The following is a 19135-nucleotide window of genomic DNA, read 5'->3' as shown; positions in this document are numbered from 1 at the left end:
TCCTTCAAAAAAAAAAGTAAGAGTTTCTCATAAAATCTACTTTAGTTTTACATGTTGATTTTGTCTGGGATATAACTGTGCTAATTTTACACTTACTTTCATTCAGTTCTTTATGTTTTTATTCAAAAATATTCTCACTTATTTTTCCTCTAATTGAGATAAAGTAGAAGTATCTTTTACTAAAGGTAGATGACAAAGTCATGCACGTTCAGAAAAATTACACTATTGATCTACATTATTTAAAAAAACATAAATTGGGAAGAAATTTTTGAATAAAAAATATTTTCTGTAACTTGTGGAAACTCATGCTTCTACCCATAACTTATGAACATTCGATTGTGTATCTTCCTTATTTAGGTCTCCAAATTATGTGCAATCTATCATCCTGAAAGTATGTAAGCATTCTGCTTCAGTCGATACTGCTCTTCTCCCTAATATAAAAAGGTGGATAAAAGTGAATGAATGATGACTAATTCCATGCCGCTGTATGGAAACAAAGCGAGAAGTCAGAAACCTGAGAGTGGCACATTGTGGCTGCAAACCTGTTTCTGTGCCATGATAGTGCTGCATAAAGTCCTAAAGACGTGAAACGCTTCAAATGCAAGTCTATCATATCTGATCCATTTTGAATTTGCTTTTTAATTCATTTACGAGATGTGAGCGTCGCTGTCTCGGCCAGAATTTATTGCCCATCCTTAGTTGAACTTCAGAAAATGGTGGTGAGCTACCTTCTTGAATCACTGCAGTCCCGGAGGTGCAGGTACACCCACATTGCTGCTAAAAGAGGGATTTTCATAATTTGGACCCAGCAACTGTGAAGGAATGGCAATATATTTCCAAGTCAGAATGGTGAGTGACTTGGAGGGGAATCTCCAGGTGGTGGTGTTCTTGCATATCTGCTGTGCTTGTCCTTTCAGATGATAGCAATCATGTGTTTGCAAAGTGCTTCCTAAGGAACCTTGGTGAGTTCCTGCAGTGCATATTGTACATGGTGTACATTGCTGTCACTGTTCGTCGATGGTGGAGGGATTGAATGTTTGTGGAAGGGGTAGCAATCCAGTGGGCTGCTTTGTCCCGGCTGGTGTTGAGCTTCTTGAGTGTTGGAACTGCACTCAACCAGGCAAGTGGGGAGTATGCCATTATACTCCTGACTTGTGCCTTGTAGATGGTGGTCAGGCGTTGAGTAACTCGTCCCAGGATTCCAAGCCTTTGAACTGCTTTGGTAGCCATGGTATTCGTATAGCCAGTTTCGCTCACTTGGCTATGATTGATTCATGATTGGCAAGGCCAGCAGTGTGGGTTCAATTCCCGTACTGGCTGAGGATACTCATGAAGGCCCCGCCTTCTCAACCATGTCCCTCACCTGAGGTGTGGCGATCCTTCGATTTAATCACTCTCCCCTCAAAGGGGAAAGCAGCCTATGGTCATCTGGGACTATGGTGACTTTACCTTACCTTATATAGTCCAGTTCAGTTTCTGATCAAGGGTTACCCCTGGATGTTGACAGTGGGGGATTCAGTGATGGTAATGCCATTAAATGTGAAGGGATGATGGTTAGAATTCTCTCGTCAGGTGGCACGGTGGCGCAGTTGTTAACACTATTGCCTCACGACACTCAGGACCCGGGTTTTATCCTGGCTCCGGGTATCTGTCCGTGTGGAGTTTTCACATTCTCCCCATGTCTGCGTGGGTCTCACCCCCACAACCCAAAAATGTGCAGGGTAGATGGATTGGCCACGCTAAATTGCCCTTTAATGGGAAAAAAAAGAATTGAGCACTCTAAATTTAAAAAGAATTGTCTAGTTGGCACTTGTGTGGCACGAATGCTACATGCCACTTGTCAGCCCAAGCCTGGATATTGTGCAGGTCTTCCGGCATTTGGCCATAGACTTCGTACAGTGCAGAATGAGGCCATTCGGCCCATTGAGTCACCACTGACCCTCAAAGAGCACCCTTCATAAGCCCACTCCCCTATTCTCATAACCCCGTCTAACCTGTTCATCTTTGGATTGTGGGAGGATACTGCAGCACTTTAGATTGTGGGAGGATACTGCAGCACCAGGAAGAAACCCACGCAGACACGGGATAAAAGTGCAAACTCCACACAGTCACCCAAGGCCAGAATTGAACCCAGGTCTCTGGTGCTGTGATGCAGTAGTGCTAACCACTGTGCTGCCTTACATGCTTCGGTATCTATGGAGTCGTGAATACTGCTGAACATTTGGCAGTCATCTGCAAACATCCCCCCTTCTGATTGAAGGATGGTCATTGATGAAGCAGCTGAAGATGTTTGAACTGAGGATGCTATCTTGAGGAACTTCTGCAGTGATTTGGAGCTGAAATGATTGACCTTTAACCATCACAACCATCTTCCTTTATGCCAGAATAACTCCAACCTGTGGAGAGTTTACCTCCTGAATCACATTAACTCTGTTTTGCCAGGGCTCCTTGATGTCAAGGGCAGTTAATCTCACCTCTGAGATTCGGCTCTTTTGTCCATATTTGAGCCAAGGTTGCAATGATGTCAGCTGTTGAGTAACCCTGAAAGAACCCAAACTGAGAGCATGTGAGGAGGTCATTGCTGGGTAAGTGCTGCTTAATACCACTGTTGATGACCCCTTCCAGCTGATGATCAAGGATAAAATGGCTGGGTTGGATTTGTCCTGTTGAGTACAGGACATATCCGGACCGTTTTCCATATTGCCAGGGAGATAACCAGTTTGTAGCTGTCTGCGACAGCTTGGGCTAAGGGCGCAACAAGTTCTGGAGCACATGTTTTCAGGAACAATAGACTTTGCAATTTTCAGTGCCTTTAGCTGTTTCTTGATTGCACATGGAGTGAATCAAATTGGCTGTAAACTTGACATCTGTGATCATCCACTCGACACTTCTGGCTGAAGATTGTTGCAAATGCTTCAACCATATCTTTTCACAGACTTGCTGGGCTCCCCCAACATTCAGGAAATGGGGATATTTGTGGAGCCTCCTCCTCCCAGTGAGTTCAATTATCCAACACCATTCATGCAGGACTGCAGAGCTTAAATCTGCTCCGTTGAATAACATGGTAAAGAGTGATATGCTCACAATTGTGAACTTTGGCTTCCTCAAAAACTTAAACTGTACCGGCGCAGTTATTTCTGCACTTCGTCAGGATTCATTCCCATATCTTGCGTTTCAAGAGTTGCCACATTATTCAGTGTGAGTAATCAATATAATTGGATGGTGAATTTTAGACCTCTTTAAATGCTGGTTGTTCGCAATTATCAACACTTTTTGGCCTGTGATTGCTGCAATGCAGGTTGGATTGAGTAGACACATTCTTACAGTACCACCAAACCCTCATCTCGAGCAGATTGTAGTGGAGCCAGTCAGTATAGCCAAAGCTGCGTGGAATTATTAGATACGAAAGATTGGTTGATACGGCCGGGTCTTTTCACATCGACTAGTTTACACCTGTTCATTTAAAAATTATAGTCATTCTTTTTTCTTGATGGGAATTAGAGGCAATAGGCACCATGCCAAGGAAAGCAAGTTAAGATTTTGATTGAAAAACCCAGTAGAGGGACTGATCCCTTTAATTTTCCAGTTGTTTGGCTTACATCTTTTTAAGGCAAAGGATGAGGACTACTGCACATAATGGTGAGTAACCAACCTTTTCATGTATTATGTTCTGTATATCCACCAAACACATTCATGATGCTGGGAGCAGGCTGCTTTTTATGGTATTGTGCTCAACTGTCGTTACTGTATAATATAATTTATCATTTGTACTATTGTAACATATGTTCTGTATCTTATTTTCTATGTAATGGTTTTGTAGCAAGCCACACAAACTCTTAATGTTTATGCCATTTGAACAGCAGAAAAGATCCAGGAGCCTGTTGCTTAAATGACAAAATTAAATTGTTGGTATCTGTTACTGTGGTTTCATTTATTTTCCATAAGAAAATATATTTATATGGTTACTAATTTATATGCAAATTCCATATTTCTGCTGTTTGTTTTATTAACTATATAATCCTGCATTATATACATACGTGATTGCAATATTGACAATTGGCCATTAAATGGGAAGTGTTAAACATTGGAGTTGACAAGGAAATGTATTTCATTGCCTACATAACAATAGTAATTGCACTTCAAAAGTAATTATTTCATTGTGAAGCGATGTGGTACATCCTAAGGATGTGATGAATTAACTGTATAAAATGCAAGTGCTTTCCTTTGCAGAACATGGAATAAAATATCAATATGTAGTAGACATTTATCATTTTCACTAATCAATGGAATTGCCTTGCCAGTTCATAAACCTAAGCCAATGTTTCTCAACGGATATCATGGATTGCCAAAACTGAATAGAAGACCTGAGGGATATTCCTGGTCATTGTGGCTTTAAAAGTGACCAAAATGCAGTTAGCCACTGAGTTTTGAGAAGAATCTTAGATATTCTGATTTAAATCAAATTAGGTAGAATTTCTATGAAAACGATTTGTTTGGTAATTCAGAATATGAATATTGAAAAATAGAGATGCTGTTGAAGCTTTCCATCTTGCACTAATCAGATAGATGCAAGAATGCTAAATTTCAAAGAGTAACCATTTATAATGCATGAGAAAAGGGTGCTGATTGCTTGAGGTGGTGTCATGATGAATGCACCAGGAAACTAGTCTTCCACACTTTTTCATTCAAACATGGTGCATGCCTGGACATATTCCTTACGCTTATAAAGGACAGGTGCCTGCATATGAATATATGTATGTTCTAGCGAGCTAAGTGACCCTTGTGAAACGGACTAATCTTAACGGTTGCTGGTGTAATTCTCGGCACACTCGTATGTTCTAGCGAGCTAAGTGACCCTTGTGAAATGGACTAATCTTAACGGTTGCTGGTGTAATTCTCGGCACACTCAAGTTGTTCAGTGAGCAAGTACTGTCCATTCACAATCACATCTAACAATGTTCTGAACTTTGCAAGCACTGATTGGTTGAATTCAGTCAGTACACTGGGGCAAGCTGTTTAACATGATCTTCCAGTCTTTGGGATGTACAGCCTGTGTTCCTAGCCACACTGGCATTGAAATTCAGATGCACGTTACTGATTTGTGCTGTGGGCAGAACATGGTTTTGGCTTTACTACAGCATCCCGTTAATGGAAATATCATAATCATTCACCGCTCGTGAATAATAGCAGCTGTTGCTCAGATATTTGATTAGGTAACTTGATGGCAGGAAAAAGGTAACTGGTGTGAGCGAAGGAGGCCACCATGGCCAAGGAAGTGCCCTTGTGGAGCATTGCTTCAGCATTTTGTTTGTTGTTGGAATGTCATTTGAATAATTCCTTCATAATCTAGCCCGTGTCACGCTTTTTTACCTTCGTGCAGAACAGTGCCAAGGAAGAGGAGGGAAATACAAAACTAGTGTGTGACAGCCAGTGAGCGAGTGGCCAGAATGGGCTCCTATTGTTCACAAGTTTCCAGTTCTTCAAATACATCACCAATGCTATTTCATTCAGCATTAGAAATGCATGGAAAACAGAAGGCCTACTGGAGAATATATATCTCCATTCTGATAAAAGACTGAGGAGTCAGTCTCTTTGTCCAAAACCTCAATTACACTCTCCTTTTCTGCCCCCCCCCCCCCCCCCCCACCAAAAAAAAGAATTTAAGTGGTCAAGTATCATTGCTAACGTGTGATATGAGAATAGTCTTAATACTGCCAAACACATGGATAGAAGTAAAAATTCTGTAATGACTTTAATAAATTTTTATTTTAAAAAAACTTTATTTCACATAAAATTTACAGTGGAAAATGCACTCCGTAACAACTCTGGTTACTGGATAACCTTGAACTCAGTTAAAATTTTCTGAAATTTTCTTGAATCACATATTTCATATGCATTTTAGAACATATGAAGAAAACATATTCTCGGTCAATTGTATTTAGACATTTGATCACTTAAGTCATAGTCCTGCTTATTTAAAATGTTTCAGCTATGGAGTTGAGGGGCTATATTTAATAATCTTTTATTAGTGTCATAAGTAGGCTTACATTAACACTGCAATGAAGTTACTATAAAAAGCCCCTCATCACCACACTCCGGTGCTTGTTGGGTACACAGAATTCAGAATGTTCAATTCACCTAACAAGCACTTCTTTCAGGACTTGTGGGAGAAAACCGGAGGGGACACTCTCAAACACTGAGAACATGCAGACTCCGCACAGACAGTGACCCAAACTGGGAATCTAACCCGGGTTCCTGGCACTGTGAAGCAACAGTGCTAACCACTGTGTTACCATGCCGCCCATCTCTTCGTCAAGGCAGAGGCAAGATGCTACTACTGAACCACAACTAACATTGTCAGAAATTCTGAGAAAAGAAGTGTCAAATAATAGCTTTATTCTGCATCTGATGTGGGCAAGTGCCAAGTTAATGAAGTGTTCCACACCTATCCACTTATAGCCCTTATCTCCAGTCTTTGAAATGCTTCAGACACATTTTGGAAACTTTACCTGTGACACCTGGAGAGGATTTTACTCTTCAACAGGGCAATTAGTGACTCGGGTTCTGAGTGTGGCCCATAAGATATTGTGTCGACCATTGACCACGTGCAGGATTACCACATTCCACTGGTTTCTGTCCATATAGTTTTTTTCAGACTAGTATGACTGAAGCGATATGTGCATAAATCAAGATGTATACAGATTCCACATACCATTGACCGAGAGCCATGTGCTCCCTCTGTGATCAACGTGTCAATATGGCTTTTGCTTTTACCATTTAAAGTTGATAGTTCTATTACAATATAAATAGTTAAGATTTCCAAAACTTGTGAAATATTTGGCATATATTACATATACTTAATCTTATTTATAGGGTCATGGTTAATTAGTGAACAAACCTGATTTCAATCTTGCGGCCCACTGCGATGAAGGAGGGCCACTCTTTAGGCCGAGGTTTCCCAAGTCTGTCCTAACATGAGGTCAGATGCCAGTGGGTTCAGGGACAGTCATACAGCCACATGTTTTGTTATAAACTTTTGAAATTAAATAGTTGTGAATACTGATCCAGTTCCTTAAGTACTTTGCAGAGAGAACACAGGTGGTAATATATTTAGATCCGCATCCATGATCCCCATACTACTTAACTAGTTGCTTTCCTGGTCAGAGATGATAGCTACTGCAGAGTTGTGAATCTTGGACTGTAGCCATAGAATCTTCTAAACAGGGCTTGATCAATAATTTTGTAAAAACACACTTCCACTTAGACATCTGACAACACGGGATTATGACTATTAGTAGGGATTGAATCATATCCAAGTTTCTTCAAATCCTTGGTGACAATGTTGAAAGAGATGGTAACATAGCCTTGTGACAAAACTCTGGTCACTAAACATGCAAAATAAAAACATAAAATTAATATTCCATTTTTTCCATCCACACAATTGCTGTAAAGATTTTAAAACATGTTAATCTCTAATTTCAAGTTAACAGCATGAGAGTTGCCACAATGCAGTGTTAGGAAATCCATTGATCCGAGAGTCCCTGTGGAAATTATAACATTTAACGATACAGCTTGTTCCAGTGCTGTCCCACCCTTGTTACTAGACAGAAATCAGTGGGAGTGTCAAAGAAGTTTATAGCATGAAAACAGGCCCTTTGGCCCAACTTGTCTATGCTGCCCAGTTTTACCGCAAAGCTAGTATCAATTGCCTGCATTTGGCCTATATCCCTCTGTAGTGTTGATAGGTTACTAGATCAGTTCAAAAGGTTAGTCAGTGTCAGGCTGAAGAGGTGCTGTGGTGAGTCTTCAGTCAGCATCAGGGAAGAAATCAAGAAGCTACAGACAAGACTGAGGTTCCAGTTTAAGAGCTGTAGTTAACAGACCATTTGTTTGCACACTGTCGGCCACTGGGGCAAAGAAACTTACCCCCTTTGGGAGCATTAGTGCCTTTGAGAGAATGCCAAGAACAAGGGGCAGGATTCTCTGTTTCTGAGACTAAGTGTTTTTTTAACATAAATTTAGAGTACCCAATGTTCAATCCACCTAGCCTGCACATCTTTGGGTTGCGGGGGTGAAACCCCCACAAACACGGGGAGAATGTGCAAACGCCACACAGACAGTGACCCAGAGCCGGGATCAAACCTGGGACCTCAGCGCCGCGAGGAAGCAATGCCACCGTGCTGCCCTCTGAGACTAAGTGTTGATGCCCACACGGAATTCGTGGACCTTCATGACAGAAAAACTGGTGCCACACCTGGACTAATTCTGCTACTATTAAGGGGCTAGCACCGGTGCCATGTGGAACACAATCGATTCCAATGAAAAACGGTGCGGGATTCACCAGGTCCATGATTGACACTCGGGAGGTTGTCAAGTTGAAGCTGCACATACACATTACACTTTTCCCCCCCCACACAGTTACACCAGCCAAGCAAGGGCACTGGTGCTGAAGCAGGCCCATACAGCTGATGGGTTGGCTGGGGCCAGAGGGCACCCACAAGTCGACCCCATGGCCTCCATCGGGAATGATCTGTAATTTAACTAAAAGGGTCTTGTACATTATTGGAGCTAGTGTAGGCAGGGAAAGATATACTAATAAGGGATCTCCCATTTAAGGTGGAGATTGGTTTTTTTTTCTCTCTAACATAGAACAGACAGTGCAGAAGGAGGCCATTCGGCCCATCGAGTCTGCACCGACCACTTAAGCCCTCGCTTCCACCCTATCCCCGTAACCCAATAACCCCCCCCCCCCCCCCCCCCCCCCTTAACCTTTTTGGTCACTATGGGCAATTTATCATGGCCAGTCCACCTAACTAGCACGTCTTTGGACTGTGGGAGGAAACCGGAGCACCCGGAGGAAACATGCAGACTCCGCCAGACAGTGACCCAGCAGGGAATCGAACCTGGGTCACTGTCTGTGCGGAGTCTGCACGTTCTCCCTGTTGTTAGTCTGTGGAATTCTCTGGAGAACAGTGGAGGCAGGGTCATTGAATATTTTTAAGGCTGAGTTAGATAGATTCTTGAGTCCAAGGGTTAAGAGCGGGGAAAGTAGAACTCAGCCAAGTATTGAAGTAGGCTCAAGGGACCAAATAGCTTTATATGCAACGCCATATTGTAATTCTGGTGGTACCATTGTGACTGTTGTATCTCTTCCTCAGACCTAACTAATTGCTTGTAAACAGTAGAATCTACATAAAATCTTTGAAGTAACTGAAACTTTAGTGCTAGTTTTAGCCCTGCTGGAACATACTACATGCCAGAACAGTAACAATTAATTTAGTTCCCAAGTACAAACTTCTTGATCATTCTTACTGCAGCTTTACTCTCCAATACTGGGGCAGGAGGTACAGAAAGATTCTGTTCGAACAAAAATCAGGCTCTATGTTCCTGTGATATTTAATTTCTATAATGGCTAAATTTCCCCCAGAGTTTGTAACATTAATTCAGAATTTACTGCTCGTCAAATCATATGAAGCAGCAGCAAGAACATGTAAACCGGAACAAACCTTCTCTTCCTTCTCCCTGTGCAACCACTTTAGGATCTGTGAATTCTGGGCGCCTTCCCATGAGCCAGCTAAACAAAGGAACAAAACAATAGTCATAATCTCCAATAATGATTCAAATTAGGTTATTTATATGGGAAATAAAAGGAAAAAAAACTGTAACTGCCCTGACAACGCAACAAGCTTGTATTGTAGACCACATACATCTAACAAATGCTTAATACATGGAGGTAGCTCAGCCGGGAAATGGTTGAATTATCAATTATTTTGAGCTAAACGGGAGTCTCTGTCATCCAGCAATTCCAACAGAGTTCGTATCATACTTTTATTTTGGGTGGTAGTTTCTTGATCAGCCTAATGATCTTTAACACCAGTTTACACCGGGGCTGTGAATTGGAGTTTGATTCAGCTTCTGAGATTACCCTAAAATGAGAAGTGACATGGACACTCAAACTACCCCCTGACCTTTTAGCAGAAAGCATTTCGGGATTTGATCATCCAAATCATGGGCAGGATTCTCTGTTTGGAAGACAATGCTCTCTGCCTTGCCGCGCAAATATGGCATGGAGCTCATCGGATTGCAATTTTGAGTGGGGGGGGGCGGAGGTGGCAGCTGCCGCCACCACTTCCGCTCCGCACGCATGCCTGAGATGAATTCAAGCATGAAAGGAAATGACAAGCAATGTTTATAAGTGCTTTCACTTCCTCTTTTTCTCAGCAGAAAACATTTAACTGCTTTTGATGTAGTGAGGACCTGTCAATCATAGCTAGATATTTATAAACATTGCAGTTTGCATCTCAAGTACCCTGCTGTGAAGCTATCAAATGCGAAGAGAGATGACAAACAATCTAGACACCTGGCTGTCTGGAAGCTATTATCCTGTCAATTACAGCTTACTAAAAGTTATTTCTCTTTCAAATTGAATAGAAGCTTCCGATCAACAGCTCTGAGGGGGTTTTTGATCATTTTTAGCTTTCTATGAAGTAACAGCTGCTCGTTCAAGGCTTTTGGGCTGAGGCCGAGGTATAAGGAACTGGAAAGTGATAACGCAGAATTTTTTCATTGTTACTGCCTCGATTGCTCTTTAGTTTCCAGGCAGGGGTGATTGATTTTGTGGGGAGAAAGATTAGGACTCTCCAATGTAATTTGGGGTCAACTACGTTCCATACTTACTCCTACTTGAATGTTTAAGGGCCACGCCGGAAACTACTCTCATCAATCTATGCCCGCCTGAGCTTGATAGAGTCAAGAGCATTATGGAGGCATGGAGAATCAGGTAATTGGATGCAAACTATCCCGTTTTTAGCCTGGCACTTGATTCTCCACAGCATTGGGAACCCGGCTGCGGGAGGTGGAGAATCCTGTCTCCTGTTCACTTTGAATGCAGAAATCTAAGCAGTCAAATTCCTACCAATATGCATTGATTAACTATAAAGGCAAAAAAATTCACAAGCCTTCAAACTGTTCATGGGACATGTAGAAATCTAGCATTCAATCTATTTTCAAGCAGAACTGGCACATTGTGAATTGAAAGTTTCCCCCAGTTCACAGCTAATAGTATACAAATTCAACAAAATACAAAATCCCATTATCTAATTCTTCATCTATTCACTAACTACAGATTATTCTCAACAATGGAGGCACACATTGGAGTAATTAATTTAAACGTGACTTTATCCACTACTGGGGGAAAGACTGAAGAGTATGTTATCAAGAACTTTACAAGGAAAATAATCAAATGTGTTTCAAAATTTTGTAACTATTATCGCAAGCTCTAACCTTTTAATGAAGGGTTACATTTTTTCACTGTGTAAAATAAATTCAGATGCCATTGTTTCCATAATCATGATTTTTCACACGAATAGTTCGGGTCTGGAAGTCTGGCCGAGGCAGGTTCAACTGAGCCATTCAATGATTACTTGAATAGAAACAATGTGCAGGGTACGGGGAAAAGACAGGGGAATGGCACTTAGCATAATGCTGTTGGAGAGCTAGTACAGGCACAAGGGGATCAAATGAAACCACAATCTTCTGTTAAGGCATAATAGCTACTGCACCTGTAAGAACAGAACGGCCAGTTCTGAGGCAGATATTGCGTAAACACTGAGCCTTTTGATTATATTATCCTATTATGACAATAAACTTAATTTTGGGTTGAGATGTAAATTAGGGGAAATGAAACATCTTTGTTCCTGGGGTAAGCAAGTTTCAGCAACATTTTATGACTCAAATAAACATGAATACCGAGCCACCCCCAACATAATCCTTTCATCACTTTTCCAAATTGCCTAAATTCCTTTCCCAAATTGTTTGCTTTAGATTCCTCTTTGCACCTTGTTTCTTTTTCATCCTGCCAGTGGCCAAGTCCAATTTCTCAGATTGCTTTCCTTGTGTAGTTTGTTTCAACTGAACATCAGACTCATGCTAATTTTAAGTTTACATTGTAAATAATGTAACACATAGCTCCTATGACTAAATCAATACTGACTTATGATCAGAGGCTGCCGACTTAGGCCACATTCAACAAAAATCAGGAGAAACAATGCAGAGTCCAGAAATATGAAAGTTGCGTGTCCCATAATCTATAAAGGAGTCTGATTGCTATTTTTGGAATTGGATGCAATGCGCTCCTCGCCCCTTTCAGCTGACCACCCAGCAAAAGAAAGCCCAGCTGTAGTTCCTTTTTATGGAGCCCAGTGGAGCAGGACTACCTCTTCCAAATGTCCATCTGGGTCTCCACCAGGATCCAACTGCCAACCCCTGTTAATGAGCCCAGAAGATGACGACCTGCCAGATTGTGCAGGGGGCTTTAGTGCTGGAGAGCTTCCCAAGATCACTAGTTTTTTGCCTGCAGCCTACCAGTCCCATATTAATGAGCCTTGGCCGTCAAAGTGGACCAGCCCTCCTGCACTATCTGGCAACTGGTGAACACACTCTGCCAGTCACCAAAAATCACACCAAAGGAAAATTACCTCCGTGTGTTCCCACTGTTGACATCACTTTAGTGAGACAGAAAAAGGTCAGAGAAATCTTGTGTAGGACTGATACTGCAATAAATTATTAAGCTGAGTAAAGAGGAAGATGGGGAATAGAATTTCCCCATTAGATGGAACATTGAGCAAAGGAGGAAATGCTACTTTATCTGAAGTGAGTTGATATCACTGTTACTGTTGGATTCTTTTTCCAACTCGTATTAATTAGGATGTGATCAGCGTTATTGCCCATTTCAACTTGGCCAGCAAAGGTGATGTTGGGCCACTTTCCTGAACCACTGCAACCAAGTGGTGATTCCTATCATCCTTTTGGAAATAGTTCAAGGTAGGGGCAGGAGGGTGAGGCCGGTTAAAGACTGGAATTAATGACTGTAATAAAGTCTGAAGTTCATTTGTAACAAAGTGAAAATGATGCTGGTAAATTGATTAAATATGGCAATGTGGTGATAAAATACTTTGAGGAGTCATGTACTACTTACATTTTATAGTTCTGGAAGTTTGCAATAACAATCATTGTTTTAATGTTCTATTTGGAAATAAGCTGACTACTCGTGATATTCAAAAATGTACATACCTTGTTAACTTTTGCAGTTTAGATGAAGATTCTGGGACAAACATTGGAATGGTTCTCTTGTGTCTGCAGAAGAATCAAACCTCTAAAGTAAATTGCAAGTAATATTTCATAAAATAAAATTTGTGCTACAAAGATGTGGCACCTCGAAAAATGTGTCTCATATTCCTCGGGTATGAACTAAATTAGACGTTGTAAAGGCAATCTCTACACGATTAAAGGAAGCTTGATGCCTGGTTTTTTTTGGTCGTGAGTACCACAAACTATCCATTGTACCTCTGTCACCATTAATTACAAACACATGTCTTAGTTTTATAATCTTTATTGTCACAAGTAGGCTTACATTAACACTGCAATGAAGTTACTGTGAAAATCCCATAGTTGCCACATTACGGCACTTGTTCAGGTACACAGAGGGAAAATTCAGAATGTCCAAATTACCTAACAGCATGTCTTTTGGGACTTGTGGGAGGAAACCCACACAGACACGGGGAGAACGTGCAGACTCCACACAGACAGTGACCCAAGCGGGAATCGAACCTGGGACCCAGTGCTAACCACAGTGCTACCATGCTGCCCATAACAGCTGAATGCATTGAACATAGAAAAGGCTTTGGTTCTTGACATTTGCCTATTGTGTTGAAGACCCAGATCACCAGAGTTAACTGCTTTACCGACCAGTTTCAGTACAGCGATACTGATATTGCCCAGGCACATCCTATTCACTCTCAGACCAGGATAAATATGCCCTGTTTTATCTGCCTCCTAATTGTCAATAAGTGATGGAAAAACATCATAATCAGTCCCATCAAGGGGCCCATCCTCACTGTTAACTCGGTCACGGAATGCAAAGTCAGGTTTTGACAGAATAACCTCACTCCAAACCACATTACAAATTTTGCAATTAAATTTAAAATATTTCCTCCTTGGGTCCACAAGGATTTCAAATTATTCAAATGCTAACCATAAAGTGAATTAAAAAGTATCTGTGACTTGCCTTCCAGGAGTTGTGGGAACGTGAACACCACCATAGCCACGGACCACGTCATTTCCAAACAAATCCGCTCCATACACACTTAAAACTATCTGTGGCCCTTGAGAGGAGGACAAGCAAGGGTACTCAGTGTACATGTACATGCTTCAAATGATTAACATGGACAATAAACATGATTAAAGGCATTCTGATTTCATGAATGTGCATGTTTTCATGGTTATCAATTTAAAGATTTAAAAATGGAGTTATTTAGTTTAAAAAAAAATTAAATCCCAAATTTAAAGAGATAAACTTACAGCCAAATGGGTTGGTGCTCTTGAATGTGATTTCCATAGGAAAGTTCCACACAAAATGTTGATTGCAATCCCTATTTTTAGAGGTGATCTGGGATATCCCTTCCTCCAGACCCTAAAAGAGAAAAAAACAGAAATAATAAAACAGCAACTGCCATTAGGAGGAGGAGAAAGCTTTTTACTGCAGGTAGTCTTCCATTCCACATGCCTTATGCAGCTGTTGACATTCCACAGCTGACTACCAAGCCCTGATATCTCCACATGGAAACCCAACTGAATTTGGGAGCAATACCAACTCGACAGACATCTGTATTAAGGGAACTGAATTTAGACATAACAGATAGGGAGTATTGGAGATGATCAAATTGCACACTGGAGAGCTAAACATTGCTTTTAATATTCCAACAACATTAAGTGCAGTCTTTACTGGTTCTCTACTGCCCTCAAATGTGAGGTGGCAAGAATACAACAAAATGAGAGGATTATTTACTGCAGCATATATTTCAAAATTATTTCTGACGAATGGAATCTATTTTATTATAAACAGGGAATGCCTGTTTAAACACCACAGGCTGGATTCTCCGCCGTTGGGATTCTCCATTTTGCCGGCAGCCGGGGGCTTCCCGACGGCGTGGGGCTGCCCCACAATGGGAAACCCCATTGACTTGCAGGTGAAACGGAGCATCCCACCGGCATGCTGAACCTGAAATCTGGCGTGGCAGAACGGAGAATCCAGCCCATGTTTTGATTACGAAGGTGAAGTATTTAAATTATACATGTACAACTCAGAAGTGTGAGGTTGTGCATTTGGCGAGGTCGAACAAGGCAGAGGAGTGCACAGTAAATATTCAGGGGTGTAGAGAGACCTTGGACTGAATGTCCACAGATGCCGGAAGGTAGCAGACAAGCTGATACGGTGGTTCAGGTACATTGCAATCCTTTTATTTATTAGCTGAGGCATATATAAGAGCACAGGTTATGCTGGAGCTTTATAAAACACTAGTTAGGCCAAAACCGGAGTACTATGTGCAGTTCTGGTCACCTCATTACTGAAAGGATGTAATTGCATTAGAGAGGGTACAGAGGGAATTTCCAATCCTGCTGCCAGGACAGGAAACTTGGAGGTTCTGAGAAAAGATTGGAGAGGCTGGGGCTGTTCTCCTTGGAACTGTGGAGGCTGAAAGGAGATTTGATTGAGATGCACAAAATTGTGAGGGGCCTGGTTATATTGGATGGGAGGAACCTATTACTTTAGCAGAAAGGTCAGTGACTCGGGCATAGTATTTAAATGATTGGTAGAAAGATTAGAGGGGAGTTGAGGAAACATTTTTCACCCAGAGGGTTATGGGGGAACTCACTGCCTGAAAGGCTAGTAGAGACAGAAACCCTCAACACTTAAAAGGTGTCCGAATATGCACTTCGATTGCCATAACCCCAAATGCTGGAAAGAGACTGGCTCGTTTTTTCAGATGGCACAGGCACGATGGGCCAAGTGGCCTCTTTAGGTGATTCCATGAATCTACATAATACAGCAAGATCTCATTTGCTTGGTTTACTATTTCTATCTTCAAATTTAATTTGTCTAACCATGGCAAATTTGAATAACATAAGAAAATAGGAGTATGCCATATGGTCCTTCAAGCCAACCATTCAATAAAATCATGATGGATCTAATCCCGGCCTCAATTTCATTTTTCTGCTTCTTGCCCATAACCCTGGACTTCCATGATTAATGTATGTAGCTCAAGAATCTGTCTAGCTCAGCTTTGAATACATTCAATGACTCAATCTCCACAAGTCTCATGGGGAAACTCCTCCTCATCACCATGCTAAACAGATGACCCTTTACTCTGAAACTATGCCCCAAGTTCTAGGTTCTAAATGAATACTTTGTGTCAGGGTTCACTCATGGAAGGGACAGTGTAGGTATAGAAATCAGGGAGAAAGACTGTAATAAAATTAAAGAGATTAACATAGACAGTGAGGGGGTTCTGAGTGGTCTAGCAGACTTAAAAGTAGACAAATATCCAGAGCCAGATGAAATGTATCCCAAGCTGTTGAGTGAGGCAAGGGACGAAATAGCAGGGGTGCTGACAATACTTTTCAATTCCTCTCTGGCCGCAGAACAGGTGCCAGAGGGTTGGAAGATAGGCAATTTGGTGCTATTATTCAAGAAGGGAGGAAGGAATAAACCAGGAAACTACAGGCCAGTCAGTCTAACCTCAGTGGTGGGGAAATGCTTGAAAGCAATTCTGAGAGACAGGATTAATCAGGAACAGTCAGCATGATTTTGTTAACGGGAGGTCATGTCTGACAAACTTGATTTGAGTTTTTGAAGTGGTAACTGGGTGTGCAGATGAGGGAAATGCATTTGACATAGTCTACTTGGACTTCAGCAAGGCTTTTGATAAGGCCCCACATGGGACACTGATAGTGAAGATAAGAGCCCATGGAATCCAAGGAAATTTGGCAAATTGGCTGATTGGCAGGAAGCAGAAGGTGATGGTCGAGGGGTGTTTTTCTGACTGGAAGCCTGTGACCAGTGGGGTCCCACAGGGATCAGTGTTGGGGCCCTTGCTGTTTGTGGTTTAAATAAATGATTTTGATAGGAATATAGGAGGATTGATCAGAAACTTTGCGGATGTTACGAAAATTGGTGGAGTGGCAAATAGTGAGGAGGATGGCCTTAGATTACAGGAGAATTTAGACGGGTTGGTCAGATGAACTGATCAGTGGCAAATGGAATGCAATCCTAATAAGTGTGAGGCAATGCACATGGGCAGCACAAACAAGGCAAAGGAAATGCATGATAAATGACAGGACCTGGGGAGTACCAATGATCAAAAGAGCCTTGGTGTGCATGTACACCATCCCTTAAGGTGGCAAAGCATATGGAAACAGTGGTAAGAAGGCATATGATATACTTGCCTTTATTAGCCGAGGCATAGACTTTAAAAGCAGAGAGGTTATGCCGGAACTAGGTTATGCTGCCGCTAGGGGTGGCACGATGACGCAGTAGTTAGGACTGTTGCCTCACGGCACTGAGGTTCATGGTTCAATCCCGGCTGTCCTTGTGGAGTTTGCACATTCTCCCTGTGCTGGGTGTCAATCCACAACCTAAAGATATGCGGGGTAGGTAGATTTGCCACGCTAAATTGCCCTTAATTGGCAAAGAAATTGGGTACTCTAAATTTATAGAAAAAGAAAATAAATAGACCACAGCTAATTCTGGAATTCACATTAAAGGAGGGATGTGCGGGGCAGCACAATGGCACAGTAGGTTAGCCCCGCTGTCTCATGTTGCTGAGGTTCCAGGTTCGATCCCGGCTCTGGGTCACTGTATGTGTGGAGTTTGCACATTCTCCCCGTGTTTGCATGGGTTTCGCCCCCACAACCCAAAGATGTGCAAGGTAGGTGGATTGGCCACGCTAAATTTCCCCTTAATTGGAAAAAATTAAATGGGTACTCTAATTTGTTTTTTAAAAAGGAGGGATGTGATAGCATTGGAAAGGGTGCAGAGGAGAATTACCAGGATGTTGCCTGCGCTGGGGAGTTTAGTTATGAAAAGAGATTGGAGAGACTTGGATTGTTTTCCTTGCTGCAGAAGGAGGACATGATTAAGATGCATAAAATTATGAGGGGCATAGATAGACAGGAAGAAACTTTTCCTCTTGGTGAAGGGATCAATGACCAGGGTGCATAGTGCATAGATTTACAGTAAGGGCAGGAGATTTAGAGGGAGAATGTGAGGGAAAACATTTTTACCCAGAGGGTGGTGGGAGTTTGGAACTCACTGCCTGAAAGGGTGGTGGAGGCAGAGACCCTCCTAACGTTTAAGAGCAAAGAAAAGTACAGCGCAGGAACAGGCCCTTGGCCCTCCAAGCCTGTGCCGACCATGCTGCCCATCGAACCTAAAACCTTCTACACTTCCGGGGTTCATATCCCTCTATTCCCATCCTATTCATGTATTTGTCAAGGCGCCCCTTAAACGTCACTATCATCCCTACTTCCACCACCTCCTCCGGCAGCGAGTTCCAGGCACACTCCACCCTCTGTATAAAAAAAACAATTCCCTCGTACATCTCCTCTAAACCTTGCCCCTCGCACCTTAAACCTATGTCCTCTAGTAATTGACTCTTCCACCCTGGGAAAAAGCTTCTGACTCTCCACTCTGTCCATGCCCCTCATAATCTTGTAGACTTCTATCAGGTCGCCCCTCAGCTCCCGTCATTCCAGCGAGTACAAACCAAGTTTATCCAACTTCCCCTCATAGCTAATGCCAGGCAACATCCTGCTAAATCTTCGCTGTACCCTTTCCAAAGCCTCCACATACTTCTGGTAGTGTGACGACCAGCACTTAAACACTATGGGTGGGATTATCCGACCGCCCCGACGGGCCGGAGAATCGCCAGGGGGCGGCGTGAATCTGGCACCAGAGATTCGGCGGGGGCGGGAATCACGCTGCGCCAGTAGGCGGCCGCTCGCAGCGGCCCCCCCGGCGATTCTCCGGCCTGCGATGGGTCGAAGTCCCACTGTTTCTTTGCCAGTCCCGCAGGCGTAAATTAGACTAGGTCCCTTACCGGCAGGACCTGGCGGCGCGGGCGGGCTCTGGAGCCCTGGGGGTGGTGCGGGGCGATCTGGCCCCGAGGGGTTCCCCCATGGTGGCCTGGCCCGCGATCGGGGCCCACCAATCTGCAGGCGGGCCTCTGCCCTGGGGGCACTCTTTTCCTACACGTCGGCCATGTCAGCTTCCGCGATGGCCGACGCGTAGGTGGACCCC

The 19135-nt window shown here is 42.7% G+C and overlaps 1 protein-coding gene across 1 annotated transcript in view; it reads right to left on the bottom strand.

Moving 5' to 3' along the window:
• Positions 1-5756: 5756 nt before the first annotated feature.
• The window catches only part of b9d1 (B9 protein domain 1), a 33857-nt gene continuing 20478 nt past the window's right edge, over positions 5757-19135 (bottom strand). Inside the window, exons 3-7 of the mRNA XM_038820376.1 lie at positions 14359-14470; positions 14066-14162; positions 13072-13134; positions 9507-9574; positions 5757-7385 (exon numbers count right to left, since the gene is read on the bottom strand). Of these exons, the coding sequence (XP_038676304.1) occupies positions 7261-7385; positions 9507-9574; positions 13072-13134; positions 14066-14162; positions 14359-14470 (465 nt within the window). The 3' untranslated portion in view covers positions 5757-7260. The remainder of the gene's footprint in view (positions 7386-9506; positions 9575-13071; positions 13135-14065; positions 14163-14358; positions 14471-19135) is intronic.

The sequence above is a fragment of the Scyliorhinus canicula genome, chromosome 15 (genome assembly GCF_902713615.1).
Source record: "Scyliorhinus canicula chromosome 15, sScyCan1.1, whole genome shotgun sequence".
Lineage (NCBI taxonomy): Eukaryota > Metazoa > Chordata > Chondrichthyes > Carcharhiniformes > Scyliorhinidae > Scyliorhinus > Scyliorhinus canicula.
This window is presented reverse-complemented; position numbering and strand designations above follow the sequence as displayed.